Source organism: Hippocampus guttulatus, chromosome 12 (genome assembly GCF_054856545.1).
Source record: "Hippocampus guttulatus isolate MCC_2025c chromosome 12, RoL_Hgut_1.0, whole genome shotgun sequence".
Taxonomy (NCBI): Eukaryota; Metazoa; Chordata; class Actinopteri; order Syngnathiformes; family Syngnathidae; genus Hippocampus; species Hippocampus guttulatus.
The window spans coordinates 12,863,530-12,890,289 of NC_141272.1; the positions used below are offsets into that span (position 1 = coordinate 12,863,530).

The following is a 26,760-nucleotide window of genomic DNA, read 5'->3' on the forward strand; positions in this document are numbered from 1 at the left end:
ATTTGACAGACTGAACTGACACTGATTTGATGACCAAGTGTATACAATATCATTCAAGTCTTTGCATTCATATTGTACTATTCCATACCTGGAAATATTGTGAACATGTATCATAATATGAAAATCTAAGTGAAAATGATGTGAATGCTTGTGGACTTTTTGTAAGAGGTTCTACTGTGTTGTTGGGAACAAAAGTTGGAAACACCCGAGTGAGGTCGAGTACACTTTTTCTCAAATTATTTTTGGGGAAAAATACATTTTTAATAAATAACAATGGACATTTTCAGAGAATTAAACATAAAGATTGTTTTGAATACTTGAATCTAATTGGGATCCAGAAATAAAGACAAATTCCCAAATTTGTCATGAGGCTTTAAAGGGTGTTATATGGATTTTTCAAATATATTAACACTATTTACCTTCTTTTTACAAGCAATCAATAAAAAGAAAGAACTGTTTATTTCAAAACAACAACGTGGCAACCAGGCAGATGCACTCAGTGATTTATTGACCTTGCTTATGAATATTCATGAGGCTTGAAGAGGAAATTAAGTTGGCAGTTGGCACGGGCATCTCGACGATGTCAGCGCGGGTTTGAATTCCGTGGGCATTCGTGCATGCGGTAGGCGCACATGTAGAAGATACCTGCGACGAGCAACAAGGACTTCTCAAAACTGCAAAAGCGTGTCACGATGATGATAATGTTGAGGAGGAGGAGAAGTACCTGAGAAGAAGGTGAGCACCACTGCCACCCAGCCCATGATGTAGGACCAGGAGAAGCGCCAGCTCCCATAGCGTTTACCGTAATAGTTGACCGTCACGCCTGTGTACACTGCCATAGCCAGCAGCACAAAGAAACCTAGGCGCATACAAATTAGGACCCAAAAAATAATAGTATCAAAACCGGATGTAAGGTGTATTGTTTTTATATTTCTATTTTTTTTTAAATTAGGAAACATTTAGCATTTTTTTCCCCAGCGAAAATGGTGAATATTTTCAGAAAGCTGTATTCCTTTGGGGAAAAAAAGGAATATTTTGAGACAGAACTTGTTTTGGTGAGATACTTTTTTTTGGATATCTTGACAAAACATTTTTGTGAGAATCTGAAAAATTTGTTGTATTTCTGGGGGGGAAAACAAATCCGAATATATTTGAGAAAAAGATGCATTTTCTCCACAACCGATAATAAGATAATCCAAGAAATGTAGACGGCGACTAAATGGCAAAAAGTGAGGCTGGATGGAATGCGGAAGTGCTGCTTTGGCGCTCACAGGAGATGAAGAAGAGGATGCCGGCAGCGAAGGTCTTGTCAAAGCCGTCAAAGGAAGAATAGTGGATGAAGGCCATGACGCCGATGACGATGCCGATGAAGCACGCCAGCAGGGACAGGATCATGAAAGCCCGCGTGGCGTCCCAGTATGCTACCGACCGAAGGGATGCAAGCAAGCGCAGTCAAAACGCTGCAACTTCTCACTTTCCTCTCACGACCGAAGGGATGCAAGCAAACACAGTCAAAACGCTGCAACTTCTCACTTTCCTCTCATGCTTCATTCACCAGCAAACAAACCTCCATGGATGGCCCATTTCAAAGTGGAATCAATAACTTCATTTTCCGATTCAAATCATCTTCCATTCTACCCAGGAAAAAAAGTGTATATTTACACACACACACACACACACACACACACACACACACACACCATATACAGTATGAAATGTTCATGGCTGATACAGTGTATTGGGTTTCATGACATAGTCTACCAAATAAATGATAAATTCATATGGAATTCAAATGCACTTGTGTGTGTGTGTTTTGGTCTTACCGATGCTGTCCGTGTGTGTCATGCACTTGCCGGGCACACAGTAGCGCCACAGGCCCTGATGCATGTAGTTGCTGGAGTGGCGGTATTGCATCCAATAGTCGGTTGCCGTGGAGACGATCAGGAGGATGTTGCCTACTCCGGCGCAGAACAAGCCGCCTCCCATGAAGCTGTACATACTGACCCCGCCCCCCCCCAACACACACACACACAAAAAACATGCATGAGCTCATGCTTTCATGTCAACCGAATGAGCTGCCTCGAAGGTGAGCCGTTGTCGTTTATAAGGGGAAACAAAAGTGTGATTGTTTAAAAAAAAGACACTGGGAAGAAATTCATCTTTCCAAAGAATTTTAATGAACAACAATCAAAAAGGACTATAACATTTGTAAAATTGTGAAAAATCAGTGGGGGAAAAAAGTTTAATATTACGGGAAAGCTACCAACATATTTTGAGCATATCCACATTTTATTTTCTGAGGAAAGTTTGTGGAAGGGGTTGTTTTATTTCTCCTTTTTTAATTTAGATTTTAAAAAAGAATATATAAAAGCATCTAAATATTCCAGAAAGAAGGGTTTCAGTGTTAAAAAAAAATCACAATACTTTAAAAACGGAATCTTTTTTTTCTTTTGCAAAATTAGCAAGAGTGAAAAAACACAATAGTTTTTAGTGTTCTTTATCTTTTGAGAAATAAAATAGAATGCTACTTTTTATTGAGAAATAATCCCATAATCCCATTTATTCAAGTTGAAAGTGTTAATTTACAGAGAAAAAAGTCCAAATATGACAAAGAAGTGACCATTTTCAGTCAAAAATTGGAACATGGTGAGACAAAAAGTAAAAATTTTCTAAGAAATAATTGAAAAAACGTTTTAAAACAGAGAGGAAAGTCCTAATTTAAAAAAACATCTTCAGAGAAAAAAAACCCCTAATGTTAAAGGAAAAAAAGTTAAAATTTTCTGAGACAAAAATTGGAATTTGGAATTTGGAAAAGTTTAACAAAAAGTAGCAATCTTCAGAAAAATTCATCTGTTTTGAGAAACGTGTTTCCAAAGATTATAATTGTGCAAAAAACTTTTTACTTTGTATTAATGCATGGAGTGAAAAAACAGCATTTTTGGAAAGAAAACAATCACATTTTTTTTCTTTAAATAAAAATGGGATACTTAAATGGGGGGGACGATATTTTGGGAAGAAATGCATTAATTTTCTAGAAATAAAAACCAAGGCAAAGTTCAGATGAAATGACAATATTACGAGTCCCCCCCCCCCCCCCCCCCCCCGTTTTGAAGAATTGTTTTCCCCCCCAAAAAATTTCAGACAAAGACTGAATGTGAAACTATGATGACGAAGATTTAATGCTCTGCTTTTCTCACCTGGCCGGCGTGCTTTCCTTTCCCAAAGCAAAGTGTAAGCGCCGCTCTGATGAGTCCACGCGCATGCAGACAAGGCCGAGTGTTGCTGCAAACGTCGGGAAAGTTTTGTTTGCCGCAGGGAAACGCCGAACAGTGGGGGTGCGACCAATCGCGGGGCGCCGCTCGCTTGTGCTGTTTTGTTGTTGGAGGGAATCTGCTGAAAACACAAAACCATGAAAGCCCTAAGTGATGACTGCGCCCTTTCCTTTCAAAATGCTGAAAATGCCACCAAAACTTTAAAGGACAATTGCTGGCCAGTCAACCAAACTTATTTACGGGTGACACTCGGACGTTTGGAATAAGGTTTCAAACTAGGGTTAATGTTGCTAGAAAATCCGTTTTTGGAGTTAGCGTTTCACATTTATGTTTGAAGTTAGAGTTAGGGTTTCAAATTCCGATTTAAAATTTGGGATACATTTTCAAATTAGAGCTTCAAGGTAGGGTTGGGGCTTCAAATCAACGTTTCAAGTTAGAGTTTCAAATAAACAGTTCAAGTTGTGGTTTCAAATTAGGTTTAAGGTTTCAAGTTAGGCTTTCCAGTTATCTTCATGGTTTGGTAGGGGTTCAAATTATGTTAAGGGGTATCCTTTTTATCGACAGTAGAGTTAGGCCAGCATTAGTGTTCCAAATGTGGGTTTTACTTGAGGGCAAAGGTGTCAAACTCAGGTCCTGGAGGGCCACTGTCCTGCATGTTTTCCAAGTCTCAGGAAGAACAGGTTCAATGTCAGGCTTCCGCAGAGCTTGCTGATGATCTGATCATTTGAATCAGGTGTGTTGCAACAGGGAGACTTGGAAAACATGCAGGACAGCGGCCCGCCAGGACCTGAGTTTGACACCTATGCTTAAGGGCCTCAAATGAGGGCTTTGAGTTTGTGTAAGGATTTTAAATGTGGGGTTTCAGGTTAGGGTTTCAAATTAGTGCAAGGGCTTGATGGTTGGAGTGTGGTTTCAAGCTAGGGTTAGGGTTGCTTGCAAATTATAGGTATTGCGTTTGGGTTTCAAATTCATCTTTCAAGTGAGGGTTAGGGTTAGGGTTACAATTTTGACATTAGTTTCAAGGGAGAGTTTTGATCTAAAGTAAGGCTACAAATTACGGTTGTGAGCTAGGGCGAAGTCAGTAAAATTGGACATCAAAAAAATAATAATGGTTATTGTTTCCAAGGGCAAACAAGATGACCAGACCAGGCATTGGTTAGGTTTTCAAATAAGGGATTTGAGTTAGAAGTAGGGTTACAAATTAGGATAAATGTACGAATCCCGGGTTATGGTTTCAAGGTAGGGTTATAATCTAGGATTAGGGTTTCAAAGTAATAATAATAATAATACATCAAGTAGGGTTTTAAATCAAGGTTGTGGTTTCTACGTAGGGTTTAAAACCTGGGTTAGGGTTTAAAAGTAGGGTTTTAAAGTTTGATTAGGGATTCAAAGTTTCAAAAAAATCAGTTTATAGTTTCAAAGTAGGGGTTTAAAATAGAGTTAGGGTCTCAAAGTCGGGTTTTAAATGAGCATTAGGGTTTTAATATTGAATATTAAACTAAGGTTAGGGTTTCAAAGCAGGAGACTCAGCGTTAGTGAGCAAGTGGAGCAAAAGACGGTGGCAGATGTCACTCAAGGTATGAATCTGAAACCATGTAATGATGAGCTCGTCTTAATTTAGTCCCAAACTGACATTGTCAGTATGACTCCATTGTGGGGATGACATCCAAATTGTGAAAATTGAAACCTTTGGAAATGAAATGTATCTCTTGTCAAGCAGTCCTGGAACCTTTCCGGCACACCATGCAATCACCCAGTATTTTAAAAATGGATTTATTAAAAAATAATGAATGGATCAAAGCCAGTGGCGATGTACAGGGGTGTCACAGAACAGTGCAGTATTCACAGACACGCAGATCAATAAGTACACAGGTGCACTGACACTTTATGATTCAAATGTAATATTCACATCATTTTCTCAGCGATACATTCAAAAATGTTCTCTCCGAGATCCAAAACGACTTTTGGCTCCCCCACGCACGTTTTTCTGTAGCTGATACAACAAAAGTGGAAGCAATTGCATTCACACAAAATAGGGGCAACGTTTTAATAAGATCAAATATAAACGACCACAAGTAAGGGACATACACATCCACTTTATTGTCAGGTTGCATCCTTATCAAAGCAACAAAAATAAACTATCTGTATTATTTTAAGGATAATTAATGATTTTTGATACCTTTAAAAGGGAATTGCTGTGTAAAATAGTTAATCCATTCATTTTATTGGGGGACCTGAAGTAACATTTATTACATAAGATTTATTGAACATTTGTTTCGATATATTATTTTATTTTCCATAAATCAAATGGAAAATTTCAGCTATATCGATAATGTTTATTAATTTAAAATAATGTATATTATATTCAAAATTGAGATCCACATCTTGAATATTATATGAATGAACAAATAATACATTGAAAATTAAAATGTGAAAAATAGCGTTCTTAAGTGTTTTATACAGTTGGGAAGTCATTATATAAAATTATACAATGAGAAAATATGTAATGAATTGAACTTTAAAATATAATCGAAAAATAACTGCTTGTTTCACAAACAGTGTTAATTCATATACTTTATATTTAAAATGGACTAATGCATTGAAGTGTTCTCAAATTAACCAATACAAAATAAAAATGGACTAAAGAAATATGAAAAGTCTTACATAAACAACTATTTGTTACTATATGAGTTTAGAATACCGGTTTATTTCACAACCATTTGCTATTGATTAATTTTCATTGTCCCAGTCATTTGCATGTGGTCCAATTCCCATCTGGGCCACCAGTGGGCGCTGTTGCATGCCAATGGTTTGATAGTGTTGCCCACAGGTCAAGTAGTGTGTGCGTGTGTGTGCGTTTTAATAGCAGCAGAGAATTACAAAAGCAAATACCTCTTAGACAGCACACCATCACTGTTGTGGCCTCCTGACTTTGGCACACAGTCAATGCAAACATTAAACACACAGATGCACACGCTTGTCACTATGTCGTAGATGTGCACAATTTAATGGTAGCTATGGATTAGCATGAGCTAATATGTACACTTTATTTTTATTTCAATAATCCAGGATGACAAAACACTGTAGGAATCGTGAAAAGGTCAAATGGATTGAGTCTGGACATTTTACAGACAGCTTGGATGTGAAGTCCTTCATTTATTTTTCACACTTTTTTTAATGGATGGCTCACAAAGAAGGAAATTGAGAAGATGTCGGCTCACATAAGGTTCTGGAAGGAAACAAAAGTAGCACAGTTAGCGACGCTAACATGCGATACGTGGCTATGCAATGGAAGCAGCTTGCTTAAGTTATCTCCATCTCCAAATGCAGATGAATAGGAATGTTTTAATTAATAGTTTTTCCTGGCGCTTCTTGTTTGTTGTAAAAGAAAATCAAGATTTAATTATGATTTTAGCCAGCTAGCTTGTTGGCAGATGCAAAAAGAGATGAAAATTGCTATACGGAAATTTTAATCACGATTTTATGTTGCAATAATTTGCAGTAATCTGAATAATTGTAAGAAGCTATAATTTTTGGTGTCTTTGTTACTACTCAGAAACTAAATCGCGGGCGCAACCTAATTGAACAGATCATGTTTTCTGGTCTGTGATAAGGCAGAAAAGTTGGTGCAGCAATGTAGATCTACAGAAGTGTTGGATTCTTCTTCATGGTCCTGCTTGTTAGGCAGAAATGTCAGGATTTAATTAATATACAGTGGTACCTCTACTTATGAACATCTCTTCATACAAAATGTTCAAGTTACAAAACGCATCAGCAGGAAAATATTGCTCTTGTTACGAAAGAAATGTCAAGATACAAAAGGTAAAAATACAGTATGGGCTGCTAATCGCAGATGCGAGGTTCCTGAACGCAACTCACTCATAGCTGCTCTGCCACCGGCTAGTACTGAGCATCATCCTGGTATCCCATTGGCTAAGAGGGGCCTCTACCGAATGTGTCTATGTGTGGAGATAGATAGCTATGTGTCGATGCAGCGTCCTCGTCATTCGCCACTCGGGCCATGAGATGTTCCGATAGTTTTACGTAAATGTGAATCACCCAGAAAAAGTGCTCACCAGTCGGGCGATCGCTTACTATGGTGATGTTTGCCTTGGAAATTTTAATTGTAACATGTATTTGTTACATATTTTGATGCATTGTTATGCTTTAGGAAACATTTATGTCTGAATTTTGGTGGGGCTTGGAACGAATTAGGGCAATTACATGGGAAACACGTCTCTACTTACAACATTTTCTACTTAAGAAATTTCTTCCAGTATCAATTAATTTTATAAGTAGAGGTACCACTGTATTGGCAAATAAAAACGATTTTTATCATTGTTTTTCCTGGTCCTTGTCGCTAGGCAGAAACCTGAGTTAGAATTTTGGCTATTATGCTGTTCGGATAAGCATAACGTAATAATGCAACAACAGGACTACACATGGATTTCCCAACTGAATCAGTGGTGTGTATGACTAGCAGCTAGATGGTTCGCTCATCACCTGTCCAGAAGCTGGGGATTGGGTAAAGACGCCGACCAGCGACCCATAGCCCGACATCTGGTTGGACGACCCGTACTGGATTACATTCTCATCTGTAAATGACAACCGGATCACGTGAATTTATTTCAACATATATACTGTATATAGGTCAAACGCTAAACCCGATGTGAAGGTACAGGTCCCCCATCCTAATATCTGGATTTACATGGTCATCGCATTAAAAGTCATCCAGCTGTTGTTATCTTTACATCCACCTACCCTGTGATGACCATTTTGCGGCTGCTCTCGGGTGGGAGGAGACATGGTTGTCGCTTGCGAGGGTCACAACATCGGCAAGAGGCTGCAGGGAGTTCTCAGGGGGCGGGGGGGATGGAGGAGGGGGCAGATCTGTGGCCATGTGGGAAATAAACACCCTGCTTAGTTACAACTCGTATTAGGGGGGAAAATAGGCCTAAAGGTTCGACCGCTCGAGGCAGATGGCTGCCCCCATGGCCACAGATGCCTTTAAATATCACCTACTTTAGGCATACCATGTGCAATGTAAACAAATGCGCTAGAGACTTTTTAATCTCATCTGGTTCATTCGATAATGCTTATTTTTCATTATATTGTATGCAATTTCATTCTCAAAGTGCATTTCAAAACACATTAAGAGGATGAACACGGAAACAACTTGTTCAAACATGAATATGGTAAAATAAAATGAACGTTGCCACAGAATGATCAAATGTCAGTAAAACGTATTTAATAAAGCAGCGACACAGTTGACTTAACCAACAGCAAGTTATAACATTGACTCCTTAACGCTGAACTCTCTTGCCTCTGCTCTATTTCCGTGTTCAACTGCGTAACCGATCGCCTTAAGTTTGAACTCTGCGTTGGAAATATATCTCTAGCAAGGAGCCATTTTGGGGTCGACATATTACCGTTCCTCCTTGCTGCACGGCACGGCCCGAAATACCAAGCAATGCGCCGTGACATTACTTTTAGGTCTGATCATTTTTGTGGTTGAAACATTAGAGATTTGTCGTCTGTTTGGTCCAAGGGTGTGTTGTCTTTGGTTTGGTAGTGCGACGTAATGTTATTAAAGCCACGGTCTTGCAACTCATGACACAACAGGTTTGAGCTAGCATCATGAAGAACAGAGGCACGGTTCTGTCTGTGCATTTTGGAAAAACTGTTTGAAACAGTTTAATTGGCTCACGATTGCCGGGTGATCGCACGACAGTCAAACTTAATGACAAAAAAAAAATCGGATTGTTTAGCCATTTACGAGTTGCCCTGAATTTCCCGATTGCTGCCCCAAAATGATGTCATTTGATTTTCGGTGTGGTTTCAGTGTGTAGAGCAGACGCGATGAGGCAGACAACAGCTTCATTTCTCACCATTTTGAAGCCTTATTTTATATACTTTGACAGGGTTGCGAACAACACTCTTCTCTGTAGTGTGTCAAAGTCTCTTTATGTTTGCTTTACGGGGATTTTAAACGATTAGTGGGTGTTTGTTTTTTTTTTTACATAAAAAGGCTTTTTTTAACATAAAAAACTACATTGACCTCTTCAACCTCGTAATGCTCTGACTGGGCTAGTATTGCAGTGTTTCATACATTTTTTTTTGATGTTTTTATGACATTAGACTTACTTTGATACATTGGCCTACATTTCAGTGTCATGTGGCGCTAAAGGACAGACAATGCTACAGGGTCCGTGATACCTGCTTGGGTATGTGGCTCCCGCCTGAGTGTTCCATCCTTCGGGGATTTCTTCTTGTTCCTGCATCTGTGCGCCAGAGCCGCAGGGCTCAAATCGCCAGGCGCGGCATGAGATTGTCCTGACAAGAACGCGTGGTTATCAGCCTCGAGGATCCAAAGAGCTTGAAAAATAAATGGGATCTGATATTTGCTTCACATAAGGCCCAGTTTCCACTGACCTTTGGAGAAGCCGTTGCCCCTCAAGGTTTCTGCCCAGCGGCTGCTACCATGGTGCACCTCAGCGGTCTTGGTGAACAGATCCGGGTTGGACTGGGAAAAGTAGGAGTGCTGACTAGCCAGCAGGTTCACGTGCTGCGGACGGGGACTGTCGGTGGGGTTCAACGGGTCTCGCTGAGGGGAGGACGTAGCAGAGTGGAACTGCTGGAGGGCGGTGGAAGGTTCGTCCATCAGATAGGTTCTGGCGGGCAGCGGGGGACACCAGTCGTCGTCTTCCTCCCCGGAGCTACAAGACCACAAAGATAAGACACTGCAGTCCAAGTGGTTGTCTTCAAGGCAAGGGCTACATATTCAGAACATCTCACGACTCTTTTTCCTTCTTGTTTGTTCGGGTTTGGGTGAGTAATGGTAAGAAACTGCATTGTAAATGATTTCATCGACTTCACTGTTCCAGAATGTTGATGGACAAGCCAGGACACACATTGTGTTCCGCGAGGATTAGCATACGGTAGGCTAGGTGCTAACATTTTTTTTTATGGTGAAGTGTTATCTCCTACTCGACTGGTCCCCCAGTTACATAGTACAGTACATAGCAGACCTTTTTGGAGCACACATTGCGCTACAGCAGGGTTGTCAAACATACGACCCGCGGGCCGGAACTGGCCCCCAAGGAGGTTCGATCTGGCCCGCGGGATCATTTAAAAGTGAAAAAAAAAATGTAGTCACAGAATGAATATTTTAAATAAAATGCAATTTGTGGATTATCCGCTAGGGGGCACACTGTTTTGATCACAGTAGAAGACAACATTGTTTAGATCGGGGAAGAAAACAGCAGTCTCAGTCTGTCACCGAGATAGACCCAACGCAGCAAATGATATGAAAGCGCCAATCAATGCTTCTTGAGACCAAAACAAAGGAAAGAGATGATATTTTGGTGATTCATAGCACAGTATGGTATAATGTTAATGGTTCGGCCCACTTGACATCTACCAAGTCCGTATGTGGCCCACAAGTGGAAATGAGTTTGACACCCCTGCGCTACAGTATCTGCACATTGAATCCTTCACAGTCATGGCCCAGACACATGTAGCCCAACCTCTAAAAAATTTCATAGAACCATTTAAATAAAAATCTGTAATGTATTTTCTAAAAGGAATGCAGCTGCTATAATGTTGTATCAATAACCACAGGTGGGTAGAGTGGCCGAAAATGGTTAGGGAAGAATATCACTCAAATAAAAAGCAGTCCTTCATAAAAATAATTTTCATAAGAGTAAAAAAGTACTCTGGGGAAAAAAAGTGGTGAGTAATTTCGGTTTTTTTAGTTTTGTTTGGGTTTTTTTTTCCAGAAAACGAATGTCATATAAAATAAAATATGAATTGGCAAATAAACAAATAAGATCTGTATAAAATAAAGGCAAATTCAGCTCCAAGAAATCCCGGCGATATCACATATACCTGTGGTTTATAGCAGTTGTTTTTTAATGATGTTTTCACCACATGAGGGAAGGGTAACGAACTAAATATCTATAACATGGCAGTCTCCAAACAGCATTTCCTTAGAGTTGCTTTCATTTCAAAGTACCAGGAGCACTTTTGTGACTAACATTGTCAGTGCCAACAGGCTCAATTAAATGTCGGACATGCTGCTGCAAAACACAATGAGTTAATTCATTTTGTCAGATTACGGCTAATGCCATCAGTAAAGACACGGCACGGTCAGAGCAACCCTGCCATGCCACGTCGTTCTGTCTGCAATCCAGCCTGTCACAAGTCGTTAGAAGAGACGCAAAACACTCGGGAACCTCAGAGCGCCGACTGCAGACACCACTGCATGTTCATTTGCTCAAGCCACACTCAGATCAAAAGTTTGCTTTGAATAAGTTTGACAGGAAATTGCTGCAATCTTCAATAAAACTGCAGTCTCCCCGCCCCCACCCAAATCATGATATTTATAAAATAACAAAGGAGAGGGAACAAAAAGACTAATCTCCTGTGAGGTAAGCACAGTATGGATTAAAAAAAAAAAGACACCTCAGCAAACAGGCAAATACACATTCAGACACGACACAGACTAACACATGTGGAGGTCAGGTGGAGAATGCGAGGTGAGGGGGACGGGGGCATTACAACCGAAATGCGGTGGGCAGGTTAGGTGGAAAGCACTGATGGGTAGGCTTGCGTATTGCATTACAGTAATCCCTCGTTTATCGCGGTTCATGGGGACCAAAACCACCCGCGATAAACGAAAATCCGCGAAGTAGCGACCCCCCGCCCCCATATAGGTAGGTACATGTACATAATATTTATAAGGCCAAATTTAATGGTATACATACATGTAAAAGTAAATTTAGAAGTCATTAACATGACTTAATGCTGTATACTAATAGATTTATACAATATAGCACTTTCACAACAGCGGCAGCTGTAACAAAGCGCTTAACAAAACAGTTAACATAAAGTAAAATAATAATTATGAATAACAAAATACAGTAAACATACACTGTACATGTAGTACTGTATATGTTACTTTATGTGACTCGCTGTTGTTTTGCTGACTTTCGCTGCTTCTCGAGGACCTTTTGCGGACTTAAAATTTTTTTATGAATATATTTGAAAAAATCCGCGATGCACTGAAGCCGCGATAAACGAACCGCGAAATAGCGAGGGATCACTGTAGTGGGATTAGAAGTTTGTATGCATTTAACTCTGTGTCCTCTTGAATCCTGCTAGAAATGATCAAAATTTTGATGGGGTGCTATTTCGCTGTTCAATAGGGCCCTGCTGCGAATATCCGTCCCCAAAACTATCAATAAATGAAGTGAATTTAGATTACCGGTACAGGTGTTTCCCACAGCACACTTGATAGTCTCACAGGGCAACCCGGTGAAGGATCACTGCACTGCACTGTGTGCAGCATATGGAGATTCCCAACAAACTCCTCTCCGGAAGTTCACCCACCTTCGCCGGTCATGTCATTGGCGGCGATACTCATTGTAAGGTGGATATGATGCAAATGAGCCCCTCTGTTCCTGTATGTCCTTGTCCTTTAAAGAAGGAAGGGGAAGGTTGATAGCCGTCTTACCTGCACTGGTCCCCGCCGTCCACCTCTGGGCGATGTCCGTTCTTGTTGGCAGGAAGAGGAAGAGACAGCACGTCCACCCAGGTGAGAGGCGCTGGCGTGCACACCGACCCGCTGGATCTCTGCTTGACCAGTTTCTCTGTCAAGATTACAATCATGACAGCATGCTTCAATGACCACTTCAGTCCACTTGCTCAACCTGTTAGGGCATGAAGAACACTCTTCTCTCTGTGACATTTTTTTTTCCAGCTTCAAGGACATCAAGTATGTAAGGCATGCTTGTCCAGCAATACTGAGCTCAGTGCATTAACTAATTATTTTTGATTTTTCTTTTTTTTTTTTTTTTACTTTTTTGCAATTATTATCCCAAAATATGGACTATTGCTATGAATGACATCATGCAATCAGCTCATATCATGCGAGACCTCAGTTCAGCGAGCGTCGCATGCAGATTCAAATGAATGGGCTCTGCTTTGTGTTATTTTCATTTTTATTTTTTTTGCAACACTAATCAATCTTAAAGTGGGCTGTTTTGACGATTGGTTTTTAATCCGGGTATGCGTGACACCTGCATGACCAACACTAAGACTGAGCAATTTATTGTTTCATTTGAATTTAGTATCAACAACTTATTTTCGCACAAGATTGTGAGTTAAGAATGTTAAAATGCTTTTTTTACTCACAGAAAATTTATTGGGAAATAGCAACAAAAAAAGTCAACTCTTTTATATCATGACCAGTCTTTTTATTTTATTTTTGCAGCTATTTGTGGATATGCAAATTGAAACAAAAGTAGTGTGTTTAAAAGACAACTCAAAACCGGTTTGTATTCCTTGACTTTCATGCAGCTTGAGACTGCCCTTGTTGAATTGTTTCTAAATAATGTTCAATTGTCTTCATTTTTTTTCTTTTTTGTATTTGCAGTATTTACGCCAGCGTCTGGTTTCAACTGCGGTTGTTCTTCGAGTGCCTTATAATTAAATTGAATTGAGTTTAGTGTTTAGACATGGAATGGAATTCACCGAAGCAAGGACATCTTATTATTATGCCTCTCGGGCTTAGACTGTCGCTTGGCAGAGTGTCCTGGTGGTTGCCAGGACAGCAGCAGATGTTGAACCAATACATTCTGCAACCTTGTTAGGGCTTCATGAAAAAAAAACAGCAATCCATTCACCGTTGCTCTTCTTGGTGTAGTGCAGCTTGGCGTATTCTGAGGTGGAGTTTCCCGACTGGGCAGTCCACTGGTCCAAGTCCTGCTCCAGAGCCACCAGGCCACTGTTGGACAGTGCCGGGCTGCTGCTATACGGGTCGGGCCCCTGTTTGTAGGAGGCGCTGGAGTAGGTGTCGTAATAGCTCAGCAGGTCCTCCTCGGCCGCCGCGTTGATGGTGCTGTAGATGGGACTGTCGCCGGATGCCATGTTGCGCTTCTCCGGGTGGTAGTTGGCCATACCGACAGCTGTACAGAAATGTGGAACACTATACACCCCCACCCAAAAAAAAAGTGTTCACTCCCACACTTTCTTACCGTTGTAATATTTCTCCGAGTTTAGTTTGTCGGAACAGCAGTTGATGGAGTCTTTGCTGTTGTGCATCAGGTTAGGAGCGGGCCAGGAGTCGGCCAGCCACGGGAAGTTGCCCATGTTTGATCCCAACATGCCCGGCCTGGAAGAAATGAAAAGGTGAATTAATATCAATAAGCAAACTGGGAATCCTCATCATGTTTACTAATGTGGTTGTGATTTGCGTTGGTATTGAATGTGCAAATGGGTTGTGTTCTCATTGTGAAGGCAAAATTAGTTGAAGGAGTACAAGTGATGAATTTGAATCTGGTCCAAAAGTTTCGTTATTGCAGTAGTTCAACCAATTTACACCGACTCAATAAACATAAAGGGGATAAAAAAAAACATTCGAAAAAGTTATAGAGTACCTTGTTTCTATATCAAAATTAATTTGGATTATTTCAAAGGTAATATTCACATTTATTGAAAAAGTGAGTATTGGATTTTTGTTTGGCGCAAGCTGTAATTTACATCATGAAATTGTTTCCTCCACGGAGAGTACATGAGTTTCACTTTTTTTCTTTTTAAATCGAACTAACTGAAATAAATGCTTTTCTCATCTATTGACATGCATTTGTATATGACAACACGAACATGAAAACAGTCATCAGAGCTCAATTTGAAAGCATATTCTTTACCCTCCATTGATGATTTCAGTTCCTTCACCGTGAGCAAAGCCAACTAAAGGAAGGGAAGGAAAAAAAAGTATGATGCATAAGTCATGTTTTAAAAACATGAAGTTGGAAAAAAAGGACAAGATTTTAAAACAATTTCAACAGCATTAAAGGGATTTCAACTGAATTTGGGACTCAAAACGAGTCTGGTCAATTTTTCAGTGAGTCACCATTAAATTTCAATTATCGCACGCGCACAAATTTGGGGCTTTCTATGGATGAAAGTGATTCTAACGGTTCAGGTAGGAAATAATGTTTCTGAATTGGGCCTTGAGTTGTAAAAGTTTGAGAATTGATATGGAGTTACAACTGTTATAAACAAAACAAAGACAAGACAATCCGGTGACCTTTCAAAATGATGATGGAAAGAATAGTTTTTCTTGGTTTTCGGTTGTGGCGTTAACTGAAGCATACAACACAATTCTAACACAGAAAGTCTTTCTTAACATCAAACAGATGAGCTCATGCACCAGAGGGCTTGTTCTAAATTAAAGTTGTCACAGTTTGCTTCAGTGCTATTTGTTTTGCTACCTCAATGAAACAAATACACTTGAATCAGCCAACAATGACATGGCGCTTTGAGCATGTCCCATGAGGTCTAATAAGAACTTTTCCACTAGCTGTTTTGATGAAAATGTGTCACAATGGCATTGGGGGTGGGGGCTCTTTTGAACAGAAGTGACACCTGAAGTCACAGACATCCTTTTGACTTTGAACGACACCCCACACCTCGAAATAGAAATTGTCAAATTGTAGAGGTTCAACCCGAGTTCACTTTGGCTGCATTTAAACTGCATGGTTCAAGTGACACATTTTTTTTTGGGGGGGGTGCACAGATGGGATTTGTGTCACGACAGCATAATTAGGGAAAAAAAACTATGCGTGGAAACTTTTTCCTTCACATTCAGGTCTTTTACAAATGTGAATAAAAACCTGTTGAATGTGCCAGTGCAAAAACTGAGTAAACACAGATCGGATATACTGAATGTAAGCCAGTGTCGTTTGTGATATACGCTACTAAAAAAAGCCTCTTCTCTATGGTGGTACAAAACACAGCAACATATCTAAACACAAGAGCAACCCCCCCAAATAAATAAACAAAAGCAAAAATATATATATATCCGCAAATTCCATCCATCTATTATCCAAGCCGCTTTTCCTGATGAGTGTTGCGGGTGTGCTGCACCCTAGCAGTGGGCGAAGTACATCCTGAAATGGTTGCCAGCCAATTGCAGGGCACACAGAGACCAACAACAATCATTGACACTCATACTCACAGTCACCCTGTGGGACTAAAGTGTTCCAAGCTACCATGCATTGGAATAGGGGAGAATACTGTACCGGAGAAAACCCACAACTTCACAGGCCGGAGCTGGACTTGATTAAAAAATAAAATAAAATAAAAGCAAATGTAAGAAAACACACACAACTATTCAACACGAAAAAAAACCACAAGAGCAAATAAAAACAGGATAAAAAAACCCCCAAAAGCAAATTAAAAACAAACAAACCCTGAACTAAAATGAAAGGAACAGCCAATCAAAAAACACAAGAGCAAAACTCATCACCAGATCTTATCAAATGCTTGCTTTGATTTTGTTTTGTTGTCTTCAGAATGTTTTTGCACTTTTCAACACCCAGGCACACATTGTTCACTTTCTTCCATTCACGACACGACTGACTGGAATGATAATTTTGTCATCATCTCAGCAACAGTGCCGATTCACACTTCTGCTTGGCCTTGCAGAAAACCTCAATCGACAAAGGACTGTGTGTTATTGCTTTTCTTAGGTAGGAGAAATTGTTTTTTTTTTATGTTTCGTCCATATTACATTAACTTGGGCAAAAAACTTGGAAAAGTGCTGCCTATGCTCTTTGCTCAAGCTAGCTGCCAAATGACAACAACAGTGAAGTCTATTTAGTTTAACTAACGCATGAAATATGAGGTTTTCTCGACAAATTTAAATGTTTGGGGGCATCCATGACCAAAAAAAAAAAAAGCTATTGACGTTGAAGCTTTGTAAACGTGGCCTTTGCTATCTGTGGTTTGATTGCAAATTTCTCCATTGTGAGACAAATAAATGTTTTTCTTCTTCTTCTTCTTCTTCTTACCAGCTGGTGTGTACGCGAAGGACGTGGTGTAGTGGCCCAGCTGCTTCCTGCGGCGGTGGCGACAGTAGAACCACCCGCTGAGGCCCATCAGAGCCAGCCAGGCGGCCATACCCAGCCCGGCGATGAAGGCCGGCTGCCGCACCACCACGGTGATCTGCTCCGAGATGCTCACGTCGCCACCGGCGCCTTTCCTCACGGGCGTGGAGGTGTAGCCCACCGGCGGAGCTGAGGGATGAGCACACAGTTAGAGTCGAGGTCCTGCAACCTGTCCAAGCTTAAGGTGGACAACACTCAACTGTTTACCAGTCAATCGCAAGGCCATTGAGTGGTAATCAATCCCTTGCCACCTGCATGAAAGTAAGCAGTAAGTGTGAACCGCAACAACAATAAAACAATTGTATTAATTTTAGAAATGAGCATGAAAAAGAAAATAAATTCAAGCCACACAGCTGGAGATGACTACAAAGAATACTAACGATAAAACAAATGCATTTTGAAAATGATGAGTAAAGAACAACAAATAAATAATAAATATAGTGGAAAAATGGGTAAATATAGAGAAATAATGAAAACTAGTTCTAAAGATGGAGAGACAGTAATATAGACAGATGCAGGTAGACAGACAGACAGACAGGTATGTAGGTAGAAAGATAGGTGTGTGTGTGTGTGTGTGTAAAATTTATACATATATATATGTATAAATGTATGTAACATACTGTATATATATATGTATATATATATATATATATATATATATATATATATATATATATATATATATATATATACTGTATGTGTGTGTGAAATATATTACACTTACACGCAAGCACACATTCATAGAAAGCGCTAACGACTGTAGATAGATAGATGGCTAGCTGGATAGCTAGCTAGCTAACTAGATTTTCAAAAAATGAAATATAATAAAGCAATTAAAAACGATGATTCAAGAAGTAAATACATGAAAATAATAAGTAAAAATAGTTGTATAAAAATCAATGCAAATAAAATAGAAATGAAATATACAAAGATGTATTTTTATAATATATTTATTTACAAGTACAGTAGATCATAAAATGGAAATATTAAAAATAACTACAATAAGAGTGTTCTAAAATAAATCAATATAAGTAATAAAATTTTAAAAAGGGATTGCCAATAAATGCAATAAAATAAAAAAACAAAGGGATTGCCAATAAATGCAATAAAATAAAAAAACAAAGGGATTGCCAATAAATGAATCAAGAGCTAGACAATGGTGATAATGAAATGGATGAATAAAATTAAAACTGTTCATAAATCAGAAACATAAAAATTAGAAACACCAATCATGCTGATCATATAAAATAACGACAGTATAAGAGAGTTAATTAGTCGAGCCGATGGGTGTGACTCACTGAGGACAAGGTGGACAGGTGAGCTGGGGGTGCCGACGCCCAGGCTGGTGACGGCAGCCACGGTGACGGCGTAGCGCACGTCAGGTAGCAAGCCGGTGAGCAGGATGGACACGACGGCTCCGTCCACTGTTCGGTTGACGTGCTTCTCCTGGTCCAAGCTGCTGCTCACACACCACACCTGAACACAACCCACGCACACAATTAAAGAAAACAAAAAAAAAAAAACAGTTTGTTACTTCGATTGAAAAAAACCCCAGAACAAAACAAGTATTCCTTTTGGAAAGTGGCTTGAGAATTCTGCCTAGTGAAGCAGTAGTGTGACTAATGAGCACACTGCTTGTCTTGACGTTACTGTGGTGACTACATAAAATAGAGAAGAAAATTTAGTTAGACTGTATATGCAAAAGAGTTCTACCCGAATCAATATTTAGAGTCTACATTTAAACCAGAAGGAGAGTTGGAGCAAATATGGCGAGTAGTTTAAGGGGATTAAAAGTGATCCTTGCCTGAGGCAGATCACAATCGCACTTCTCATTACAATATCACAGACAGACGTGCGCACGGAATCGAAACAATACAAGTCTGTGCTCTGCTTTAATGTTCTTTTTCTTTCCTTTTCTTCTCAGAAATGAGGTCTCAAGTCTGAGTCATCGGCATGGCGCTCACACTGGGAGAGAGTAGATAATCAGAACGCTGCCTTTTTATTTTTTTATCAGCGTGCTGAGAGTAGATGACAGGCACAGTGGAGCTGAGAACGCGATGACAACAGCATGTACTGGCAGCAGATAAAAGGACGTGAGTAATCACCAATTTCAAAATGCAAATGTTGAGATACAGAGCAAAGGTGGATTTCAAAAAAACGTCGGCTCCATTTTCATCCCGCCACGCCCAGCTGCTCCCAATGACTTAAATGCATGAATTAAAGCTGCGGTCAAGGAGAACTGCACTGCTTCCCCATACTGCATTGCTGCGATGAATGCGAACAGGCAGGGGTACAAATGTCAACACGCTGACCAAGTTGGTTATATAACAAGTAGCGGGAAGCAAAAGAAACCGTGACAATAACAGGCTCTGAAGCCATTCCAGTCAATGTACATGCTAAATGCTAATAAGTCATCCGACCATTGAATGACTGTTACTATGGACGGCAACGTCAGCACGAATGCAATCACAAATTACGACAGTGTGCTGCCTAGTTCAAAACGATTATAAACCATTATAATTGAAGGAGGTCAAGTCCAGGAAAATGTGCACTCGTCAAGGTCAGGAGCATCAAAGCTCGCTACGTTACAGTATTTATTTCTTCAGCTATGAATATAAAAGTCTTATTTTACATATTGCTCAGTGGTTTTATGGGAGGCCTTAAGTTGATAAGATTTGCTTCTGCTCTTTCATTTTTAGCCTGAATATATTTCCTTTTTTTTTTTTTTTTAATTTGTTTGTATTTTTTAATCTCCCTTCGTTCTATGACTGAAAATAAATCCCACTTCAAATTTACTGGTCGCGCATGCACAAGTAGATAAAAAAACATTTATTTGCACCGTCTCAAATTTCAGGGGAAAAATGCCACCATTTAGGGGCAGTCATCTGTGTTTTATTGTTTTTGTTCCTGATTGTAAAGTGTCCTTGCGTGTCTTGAAAGGCGCTTATAAATAAAATGTATTATTATTATTATTATTATTTGATAAATGTGTGTGTGTGTGTGTGTGTGTGCGTGTGTGTGTGTGTGTGCGTATGTATGGTTATTTACAGTATTTACCTATAGACATTTTTATTAGGGGTGTGACGACAAAAACCAAATTGAATCCGAAAACCGTTTTTGATGTCAAATATGTGAGCACACCTACTAAGGTTTTGGTTGTCTAAACACACACGAGTACTGACTTGGGTTGGGGACAACTTAACCGAGACACACGTGACACTATACCTCTCAGTTGAGCAACATTCCCATCACCGAATGCCTCAGTACGACCGGCGAATTAAGTGAACAAATGAACCAAAGCTAGTTATAGCGAAGGTCCTAGAACAGGGGTGCTAAACTCATTTTTGTCGCGGGCCACATTGCTGTTACGGTTTCCCTTGGAGGGCCGTTATGAATTTTGAGAAACCTTGTTTAATCCCCTCCACATATTTCATACAGAGCGCACAACAAATTGATGAATGACTAGTTTTAAAATCAGAAATCAAGAATAATGACCGTTATTGTGGCTTACATATGACAATTTGAAATTTTGGTTCAGACATCAGCAAGCATCATGGACTTTGACATGCTTGATTTGCTTTCGCGGGCCACATAAAATGATGTGGCGGGCCAGATCTGGCCCCCAGGCCTTGACTTTGACACCTGTGTCCTAGAACACACAAAAAATTGATGTGGCTAAACGAGTGAATAGCTATGGCAAAGAACGAACACGATGCACTCAACAAAAGACAGCGGCGCAATTACACAGGGACTGGCTAACACGCACAACAAGACAACACACACGCGACACAGCCAGCCACCTCTGAAAGCAAGTCATTTGTGGTGGTTTAATGAGCGTACTTGGTGGCACAACAGCAACCAACAACTAATGAGGCCACTCTCCCCTACACTGATTGGTGGGCAGAGTTGGGGATGAGGGCCACCAATCAGGGAGGAACTTGTGGAGAGCACAAAGATTAATCCTCATTAAAAAAAAAAAATGCATTAACGGACACGAAATATCGTTAAATACCGTTCATTCATATGTATGTCAAGTAACAAGAAACACATTCCAATCCTGAAGTGAGCTGGACCACACTGAATCGAAGCGTAATCCCACTGAATTGAACAGAATCACTTTACTTCAAAAACAGTATTGAATCAACTTTTATTGCAGAGAATGTTAATGATTAACCAAGTGTCTCAAATTGGTGACTCAAGGTTCTGGTTTTCGGTCAGATTGTCGCTTTAACAACGGAAACCGTAAAGTCCTCACCTTGTACTCTCGAACGACGCCGCTATAAGCGCTACGAGGCGGCGGCTCCCAGGACACGCTGATACTGGAGCTGTTGGTGAGCTGCACCACCGACACCGCTTGCGGCGCCGCGCTCAACACTGCAGAGTGAGAAGAAAAGAACGGCACTGAAATAGTAATTTATCGTTGCGATCAAGCATGCACATTCTCCATTAGCGGCAGTGTTTCCCCTGCGCCAGACCTGCTCCACATGTAAAGAGCCCTGAGAAATCCTTCTTTTGTGATTTGAATTGTGTTGAATTCTTGCCCGTGGTGTCATTTACCTTCCTCCGGGGTGCGCAGCAACACCATGAGGCTGTCGTGTCCCTGCAGCTCATTGAAGTAAGGCCTTATCTTCACCTCGTATTCAGTGTTGCGTAGCAAATCCTCTAAGACGGCGCTGTGGTCCGACGTGGCCTCCACATCCTGGACCAGCCAGGAGCTGCCGACGGTACGGTAAAACACGCGGTAACCCTGAACGTTTTGGGAATGACGGGCCACCTGCAGGGAGTTGGTGCGGAAGAAGCAGAAATTTCATGATGCGATGATGGAGGCGCTTTTGGGGAAGATAAGCGCATCTTTTACACTCTGCCTGTACGACTCACGGTCCAAGAAATCTTGGCACTGGTGGGAGACAGAACAACAGGCTTTGAAAGGTAAACCGACACCTCGCCAAGTTCCCGCTGCACCTGTCTGTGGTCCACGCCTGTTTCTGGAGGACTCCCATCTGGAACACACAATTCTGTAAGTACCCGACCACAGCGAATTAGCAGAAAATGGTGAACTTTGGTTGACATCCAACCCGGGTTGAAATAGTTTAGGAGTTGTATAGTTAGTTTTGTCTTTGTTTTGACTTGCTTTTTAAATGTACAGTCAAACCTCGGTTTTCGAGCGTCTCTGTTCTCGACCAAATCTGTTTTCAACCAGAAAATTTGAGATTCGTATGCCTCGGATTACGGCCGAAAACCGTTTTTCGACCAAACTGAGCAAACCCGAATATGCCACTTGTCTGCTCTAGGCTTCTTTATTCCTTGTGTAGCGTTCATTGTGAGCAGACGTGTTTGTTGTCATTTACGCAAATCTGACATTTCTTTTAATTTTATTTCTGCATAATTTGTTCGCCCCTAATCATGCGCTGATAAAATAGTTTTGGATTTCGAACAAATCGCTTTTCGAACAGCCTTCTGGAACGGATTCTGATCGAAAACCGAGGTATGACTGTAGTTTCTTTTGAGAGCTGGTTTGTTTGTTCGAATACGGTTGAGGTGGGTTTTGGCAGAAGCTACGGTGGTTTTTTTGGGGGGGGGGGGGTTCATGTTCGGTGAACTGCTGATTTTGGTGGAAATGTGTGGGACAGGTAGTTTTGGTGGGCATAAAATTGTTTTGGTAGACTTGTTGCTTTGGGGCAAGATCACCTGTGTTCAGTGTTTTTGAAACTCGTAAAATGTGGCTTCAACAAAGGAGGTTTTGATAGAAAACTGGGAGAAGAGTGGTTTTGGTGGAAATGTGCGATGCAGATTGATTTGGTGGATACATGGGAGAAATGTGCCTTTGGCATGTGGGTGAAAATTGTTTTTTGGTGACTGGTGGTCCTGGTGGAAATGTGGATGAAATATATTTTTGGTGGAAATGTGGCTCACAACTGCATTTTGGGGGGGGGGGGGGGGGGGGATATGGCATAAGGGTGATTTAGGGTTTTGGATCTCACCTTGTGTCCTGACAGGCTCGGAGATGGGGCTGGGGTCGCTCAGGCCGTAAGAGTTGAGGGCTCTGACGATGAAGAGGTACACGGTGTTGGGCAAGAGCCCCACGACGGTGTGCCGCTCATGCCTCACGTGGTCGGCCACCGTCTGCCAGGTGCTTCCCACCGATTGGCTGCGGGTGACAATCAATCAAGCCGTCAAACAAAATGCCCTCACTGCGCTTGCGAATTTGCCAAACAAATGAACGAATTCGCTGACGGCGGACAAAACGAGACGTCATGTCACACCTAAAGGTGAACCCGAAGGGATGCCTGCGTATGCTGATAATAAAACGCACAACGTTGGAAACTGGCTGCCCTTTGTGTGCTCATGTTCTAGCATTGTTATCACGCTATCTGCTGATAACAAGGTAATCCCAGTAGAATGATAAGCGGGATGAAAGTTGCGGAGGCAATGACATTTGAAATCACACGCCATCAAATGTTATTACAGTAATAAACTACAGCTACCGTATTAACAAATAGGAAGTCTTTTCCACCAGCGGTGGAAACTAATGGAATATAAATCCCATCTGTTTACGCAAATATTTATTGATCTGATGCCTTTTTACTTTTATCACTTATTAGGTGGTACTTGTTTATAACTGTCAGTGCGGATACAATTGTTATTTTTGCACTTAGTGGTTTGTACTTTTTTACTTTTGCTTAAGTGTCGAAGTTGAATCAGTACCTCTGTGGTTTTTTGTTGTTGTTGTTATTTTTTGTTTTATAAACAGCCAAAATCAATCACCTCAACCGAAAAATATAGGAAAAAAATCCAAATTGGTGAATCCACAATAATTGTCGCGATAATTTGGTCACGCCTTTCTCCTCTTCCGCAATAAACTTCCCACTCTTGCTTTTGAATCTCTTTCCCGATGCAGCCAGTGTCGCTTCATGTCACTAAACAGAAGCAGAACGCCCTTTGGCACCGATGAGTCATTGGTGAAATGTAAATGGGTTGAGATGAATAGGCCAGGCTTCAATAGGTTGGGAAAAAAAAGTCACCGATTAGAACAGACAGCAACACAGTGCCGGGTGCATTAAAAATAATTGGCGATCTTTTCTTTGAAGAAAAAAAGGGTGGAAAGTGCTGAAGCCGAATGTCTGGACTGATAATACCCACTGGCGAACCACCCCGAAAACTTTGTAAACATTTATTTGTCTGTCTGGAGTACCACTGAAAAGACAATGTTTACAATTGTTGCACCAGCAAATGATTTTGACTTCACGATAATATTATATAATCATGCAAAATTTTAACTGACATGACCAGAAATGTATCAAGCGCTTCTTTCTTTTTCGACCACTGCATGAGGTGGCGCAGGTGTGCCTAATAAAGTGACCATTGAGTGCAGACCGGTGCCGCCCATACCTGAAGGCCTCGAGGACGTAGGAGGTGACGGCGGCCCCGCCCTCGTGCGGGTTGGACTGCCAGGTAAGGGTAACGCTGTTCCTGGTCACGTCGGTCACCACGGGCTTCTGCGGTGGTCCCGGCAGCTGGATGAACTCGGAAATTCTTGACGGGGACGAGAGAGCGCCTTCTGTTGAGGATTGGGACAGTGAGAGGTTTTGCAAATGATGTGTTCGGTAACGCAGAGACCAAGTACCTCTGACAGTTAGCATCCCGCTCCAACTCGACTCCCCGGTGGGGCTGGACGCCACACACGTGTACATGCCCGAGTCCGCTTCCTGTTGGGCCAAAGTCAGCATTTGAGGACGACAAGTGACATAAATTGGGAAAAGGTCATCAATCTACAGAGACCACAAACATATGGAAGATATAAAACTGCTGACTGGATACCACCAAATTCATGATAACAATTTCATGGTTTGGGGCTCTCGTGAGGGGCCTTCGCAGACAGCTAAAGCTGAGAGATCTTTCACCACCTTAATCTGGCCGCAGGCAGAGCAAAGCATTCTCCCGTGCTGCCTTATAAGTAATCATCCATCCATCCATCCATCCATCCATTTTCCGATCCGCTTTCTCCTCACAAGGGTCGCAGGGGGTGCTGGTGGCTGTCTTTGGGCAGTAGGCAGGGGACACCCTGAACTGGTTGCGCGCCAATCGCAGGGCACACATAGACGAACAACCATCCGCGCTCACACTCACACCTAGGGACAAATTAGAGTGCTCAATCAGCCTGCCATGCATGTTTTTGGAATGTGGGAGGAAACCGGAGTACCCGGAGAAAACCCAGGCAGACACTAATCCCTTTTCATTCAATTCGGGGGTGCAAAATTACAGCACCAGAAATATGCATACCATAAAGTCGTTATGCTCATAGTTGTAAATAAACAAAGAAAAAAAAAGAGTTTTAATGTGCCATAGTCCTGAAACTCTTCAAGATTGAGCAGTGACAGCATGGAGCTGATCAAAGCGTCACTTTGTTTAAATTAAAAAAACAACAACAACAACAAACATCTTTAGAAATGAAATGAGTTGAGTTGTGTCATAGTATAAGTTATGGCAAGGCCGGTGGGTGCCCTTGTGGCCCAAGTGGACAGAGGTTAGGGATGGGAATCGAAAAAAAATTATAAATAAAGGAGCAGTTCACACAAATAATTCCTAGGAATTTTGCTCATCCATTTCTCTTAGATTGCAAATGAGTGATGGCATCAAACGCAAATAGAGTATATTTTTTGTTCCAACATGGTGCTACTGTGCAATATAATCCTCTATCATTTGTATTATTACTGTATTATATAAATATTTGTAAACCTCTTCACCTGAGTGTTTTCTATTTGTATTTCAAACAGTAATCCTGTGTGTCACGAGGGCAGCACATTCTGTAGCAGTTAGGCTGCCGCACTGCACTGCAGCAAAGATCCAGAGACCTCATGAGATCATGCTCCAGAGTGTTGACCTTGGCGGTATGCAAACGGGTGAACATCTCCAGATGACTTCAGCTCCTCAATGAAATATTGATGGCACGCTGTCGGTGCACCGGCGGGGTAAATATTTTTAGTCCCTGACGCGTCATCTTCATTTCTACTCTTTTTTTAGTACTCCCTTGACACCCACACGATGCTCCACTAATGCATCTCTTCTGTTCCATTGAGCACATTGCCGCGGCAGATCAACCACTTCCTCTTCCTCTCAGTGGTGCACTGGAGCAAAACTTAATGTTAAGTTTACGAGAGCAGCCAAAAAGCAGGCCTTTTAATTAGAAGCGAGTTAAGATGATTAATAGGCTATCTCTAGTCAATTAAGGATAAAGGATGCCGCCTCGCCACCCTCCAGGTGGGGGTTACGGCACCCGTAGCGCGCGCTCCTTCATCAAAGCACAGTGCATTAGCATGTGCAAACAGGAGCCTTCATTAACATTACAATTATACACCGCTTGAGCACGTAATTGCAACGGAGAGAGATAAGAGCCACCTCAGAGACTTCGCTCTTGGAAACGCGCTCTGAATGTTATGAACCAAATTGGAAATTGGCATGAAAGGCGACATGAATTTGGGGAGGAAAGCTAAAAGGAGGGTGAAGGATAGACAGGCCTTTACCTTTGACCTGAAGTC

General features: G+C 41.1%; 2 protein-coding genes across 2 annotated transcripts in view; both read right to left on the reverse strand.

Annotated features, from left to right (window-relative positions):
* Nucleotides 1–487: 487 nt before the first annotated feature.
* Nucleotides 488–3,336, reverse strand: lim2.3 (lens intrinsic membrane protein 2.3). Its single transcript, XM_086124724.1, has 5 exons — nucleotides 3,198–3,336; nucleotides 1,824–1,999; nucleotides 1,272–1,421; nucleotides 725–859; nucleotides 488–645 (listed from the first exon to the last, which is right to left on the reverse strand). The coding sequence occupies exons 1-5, from the start codon at nucleotides 3,260–3,262 to the stop codon at nucleotides 584–586; spliced, it is 588 nt and encodes a 195-aa protein (XP_085980850.1). The 5' UTR covers nucleotides 3,263–3,336; the 3' UTR covers nucleotides 488–583.
* Nucleotides 3,337–5,029: 1,693 nt separating this feature from the next.
* Nucleotides 5,030–26,760, reverse strand: part of LOC147197470 (roundabout homolog 2) — a 62,288-nt gene continuing 40,557 nt past the window's right edge. The window contains exons 9-25 of the mRNA XM_086125589.1: nucleotides 24,849–24,930; nucleotides 24,614–24,782; nucleotides 23,206–23,372; nucleotides 22,103–22,224; nucleotides 21,782–21,998; nucleotides 21,480–21,598; nucleotides 18,523–18,700; nucleotides 17,129–17,353; nucleotides 14,981–15,023; nucleotides 14,309–14,445; nucleotides 13,958–14,239; nucleotides 12,787–12,922; nucleotides 9,705–9,988; nucleotides 9,489–9,605; nucleotides 8,034–8,162; nucleotides 7,776–7,867; nucleotides 5,030–6,501 (exon numbers count right to left, since the gene is read on the reverse strand). Coding sequence (XP_085981715.1) covers nucleotides 6,490–6,501; nucleotides 7,776–7,867; nucleotides 8,034–8,162; nucleotides 9,489–9,605; nucleotides 9,705–9,988; nucleotides 12,787–12,922; nucleotides 13,958–14,239; nucleotides 14,309–14,445; nucleotides 14,981–15,023; nucleotides 17,129–17,353; nucleotides 18,523–18,700; nucleotides 21,480–21,598; nucleotides 21,782–21,998; nucleotides 22,103–22,224; nucleotides 23,206–23,372; nucleotides 24,614–24,782; nucleotides 24,849–24,930 — 2,511 coding nt within the window. The 3' untranslated portion in view covers nucleotides 5,030–6,489. The remainder of the gene's footprint in view (nucleotides 6,502–7,775; nucleotides 7,868–8,033; nucleotides 8,163–9,488; nucleotides 9,606–9,704; nucleotides 9,989–12,786; nucleotides 12,923–13,957; nucleotides 14,240–14,308; nucleotides 14,446–14,980; nucleotides 15,024–17,128; nucleotides 17,354–18,522; nucleotides 18,701–21,479; nucleotides 21,599–21,781; nucleotides 21,999–22,102; nucleotides 22,225–23,205; nucleotides 23,373–24,613; nucleotides 24,783–24,848; nucleotides 24,931–26,760) is intronic.

Coding starts and splice junctions, on each gene's coding strand:
- lim2.3 (XM_086124724.1), bottom strand. CDS start 3,262: ATGCGCGTGGACTCATCAGAGCGGCGCTTACACTTTGCTTTGGGAAAG. Junction 1,422..1,823: donor GACACACACGGACAGCATCG/GTAAGACCAAAA, acceptor TTCGGTCGGTAG/CATACTGGGACGCCACGCGG. Junction 860..1,271: donor CATCCTCTTCTTCATCTCCT/GTGAGCGCCAAA, acceptor GTATGCGCCTAG/GTTTCTTTGTGCTGCTGGCT.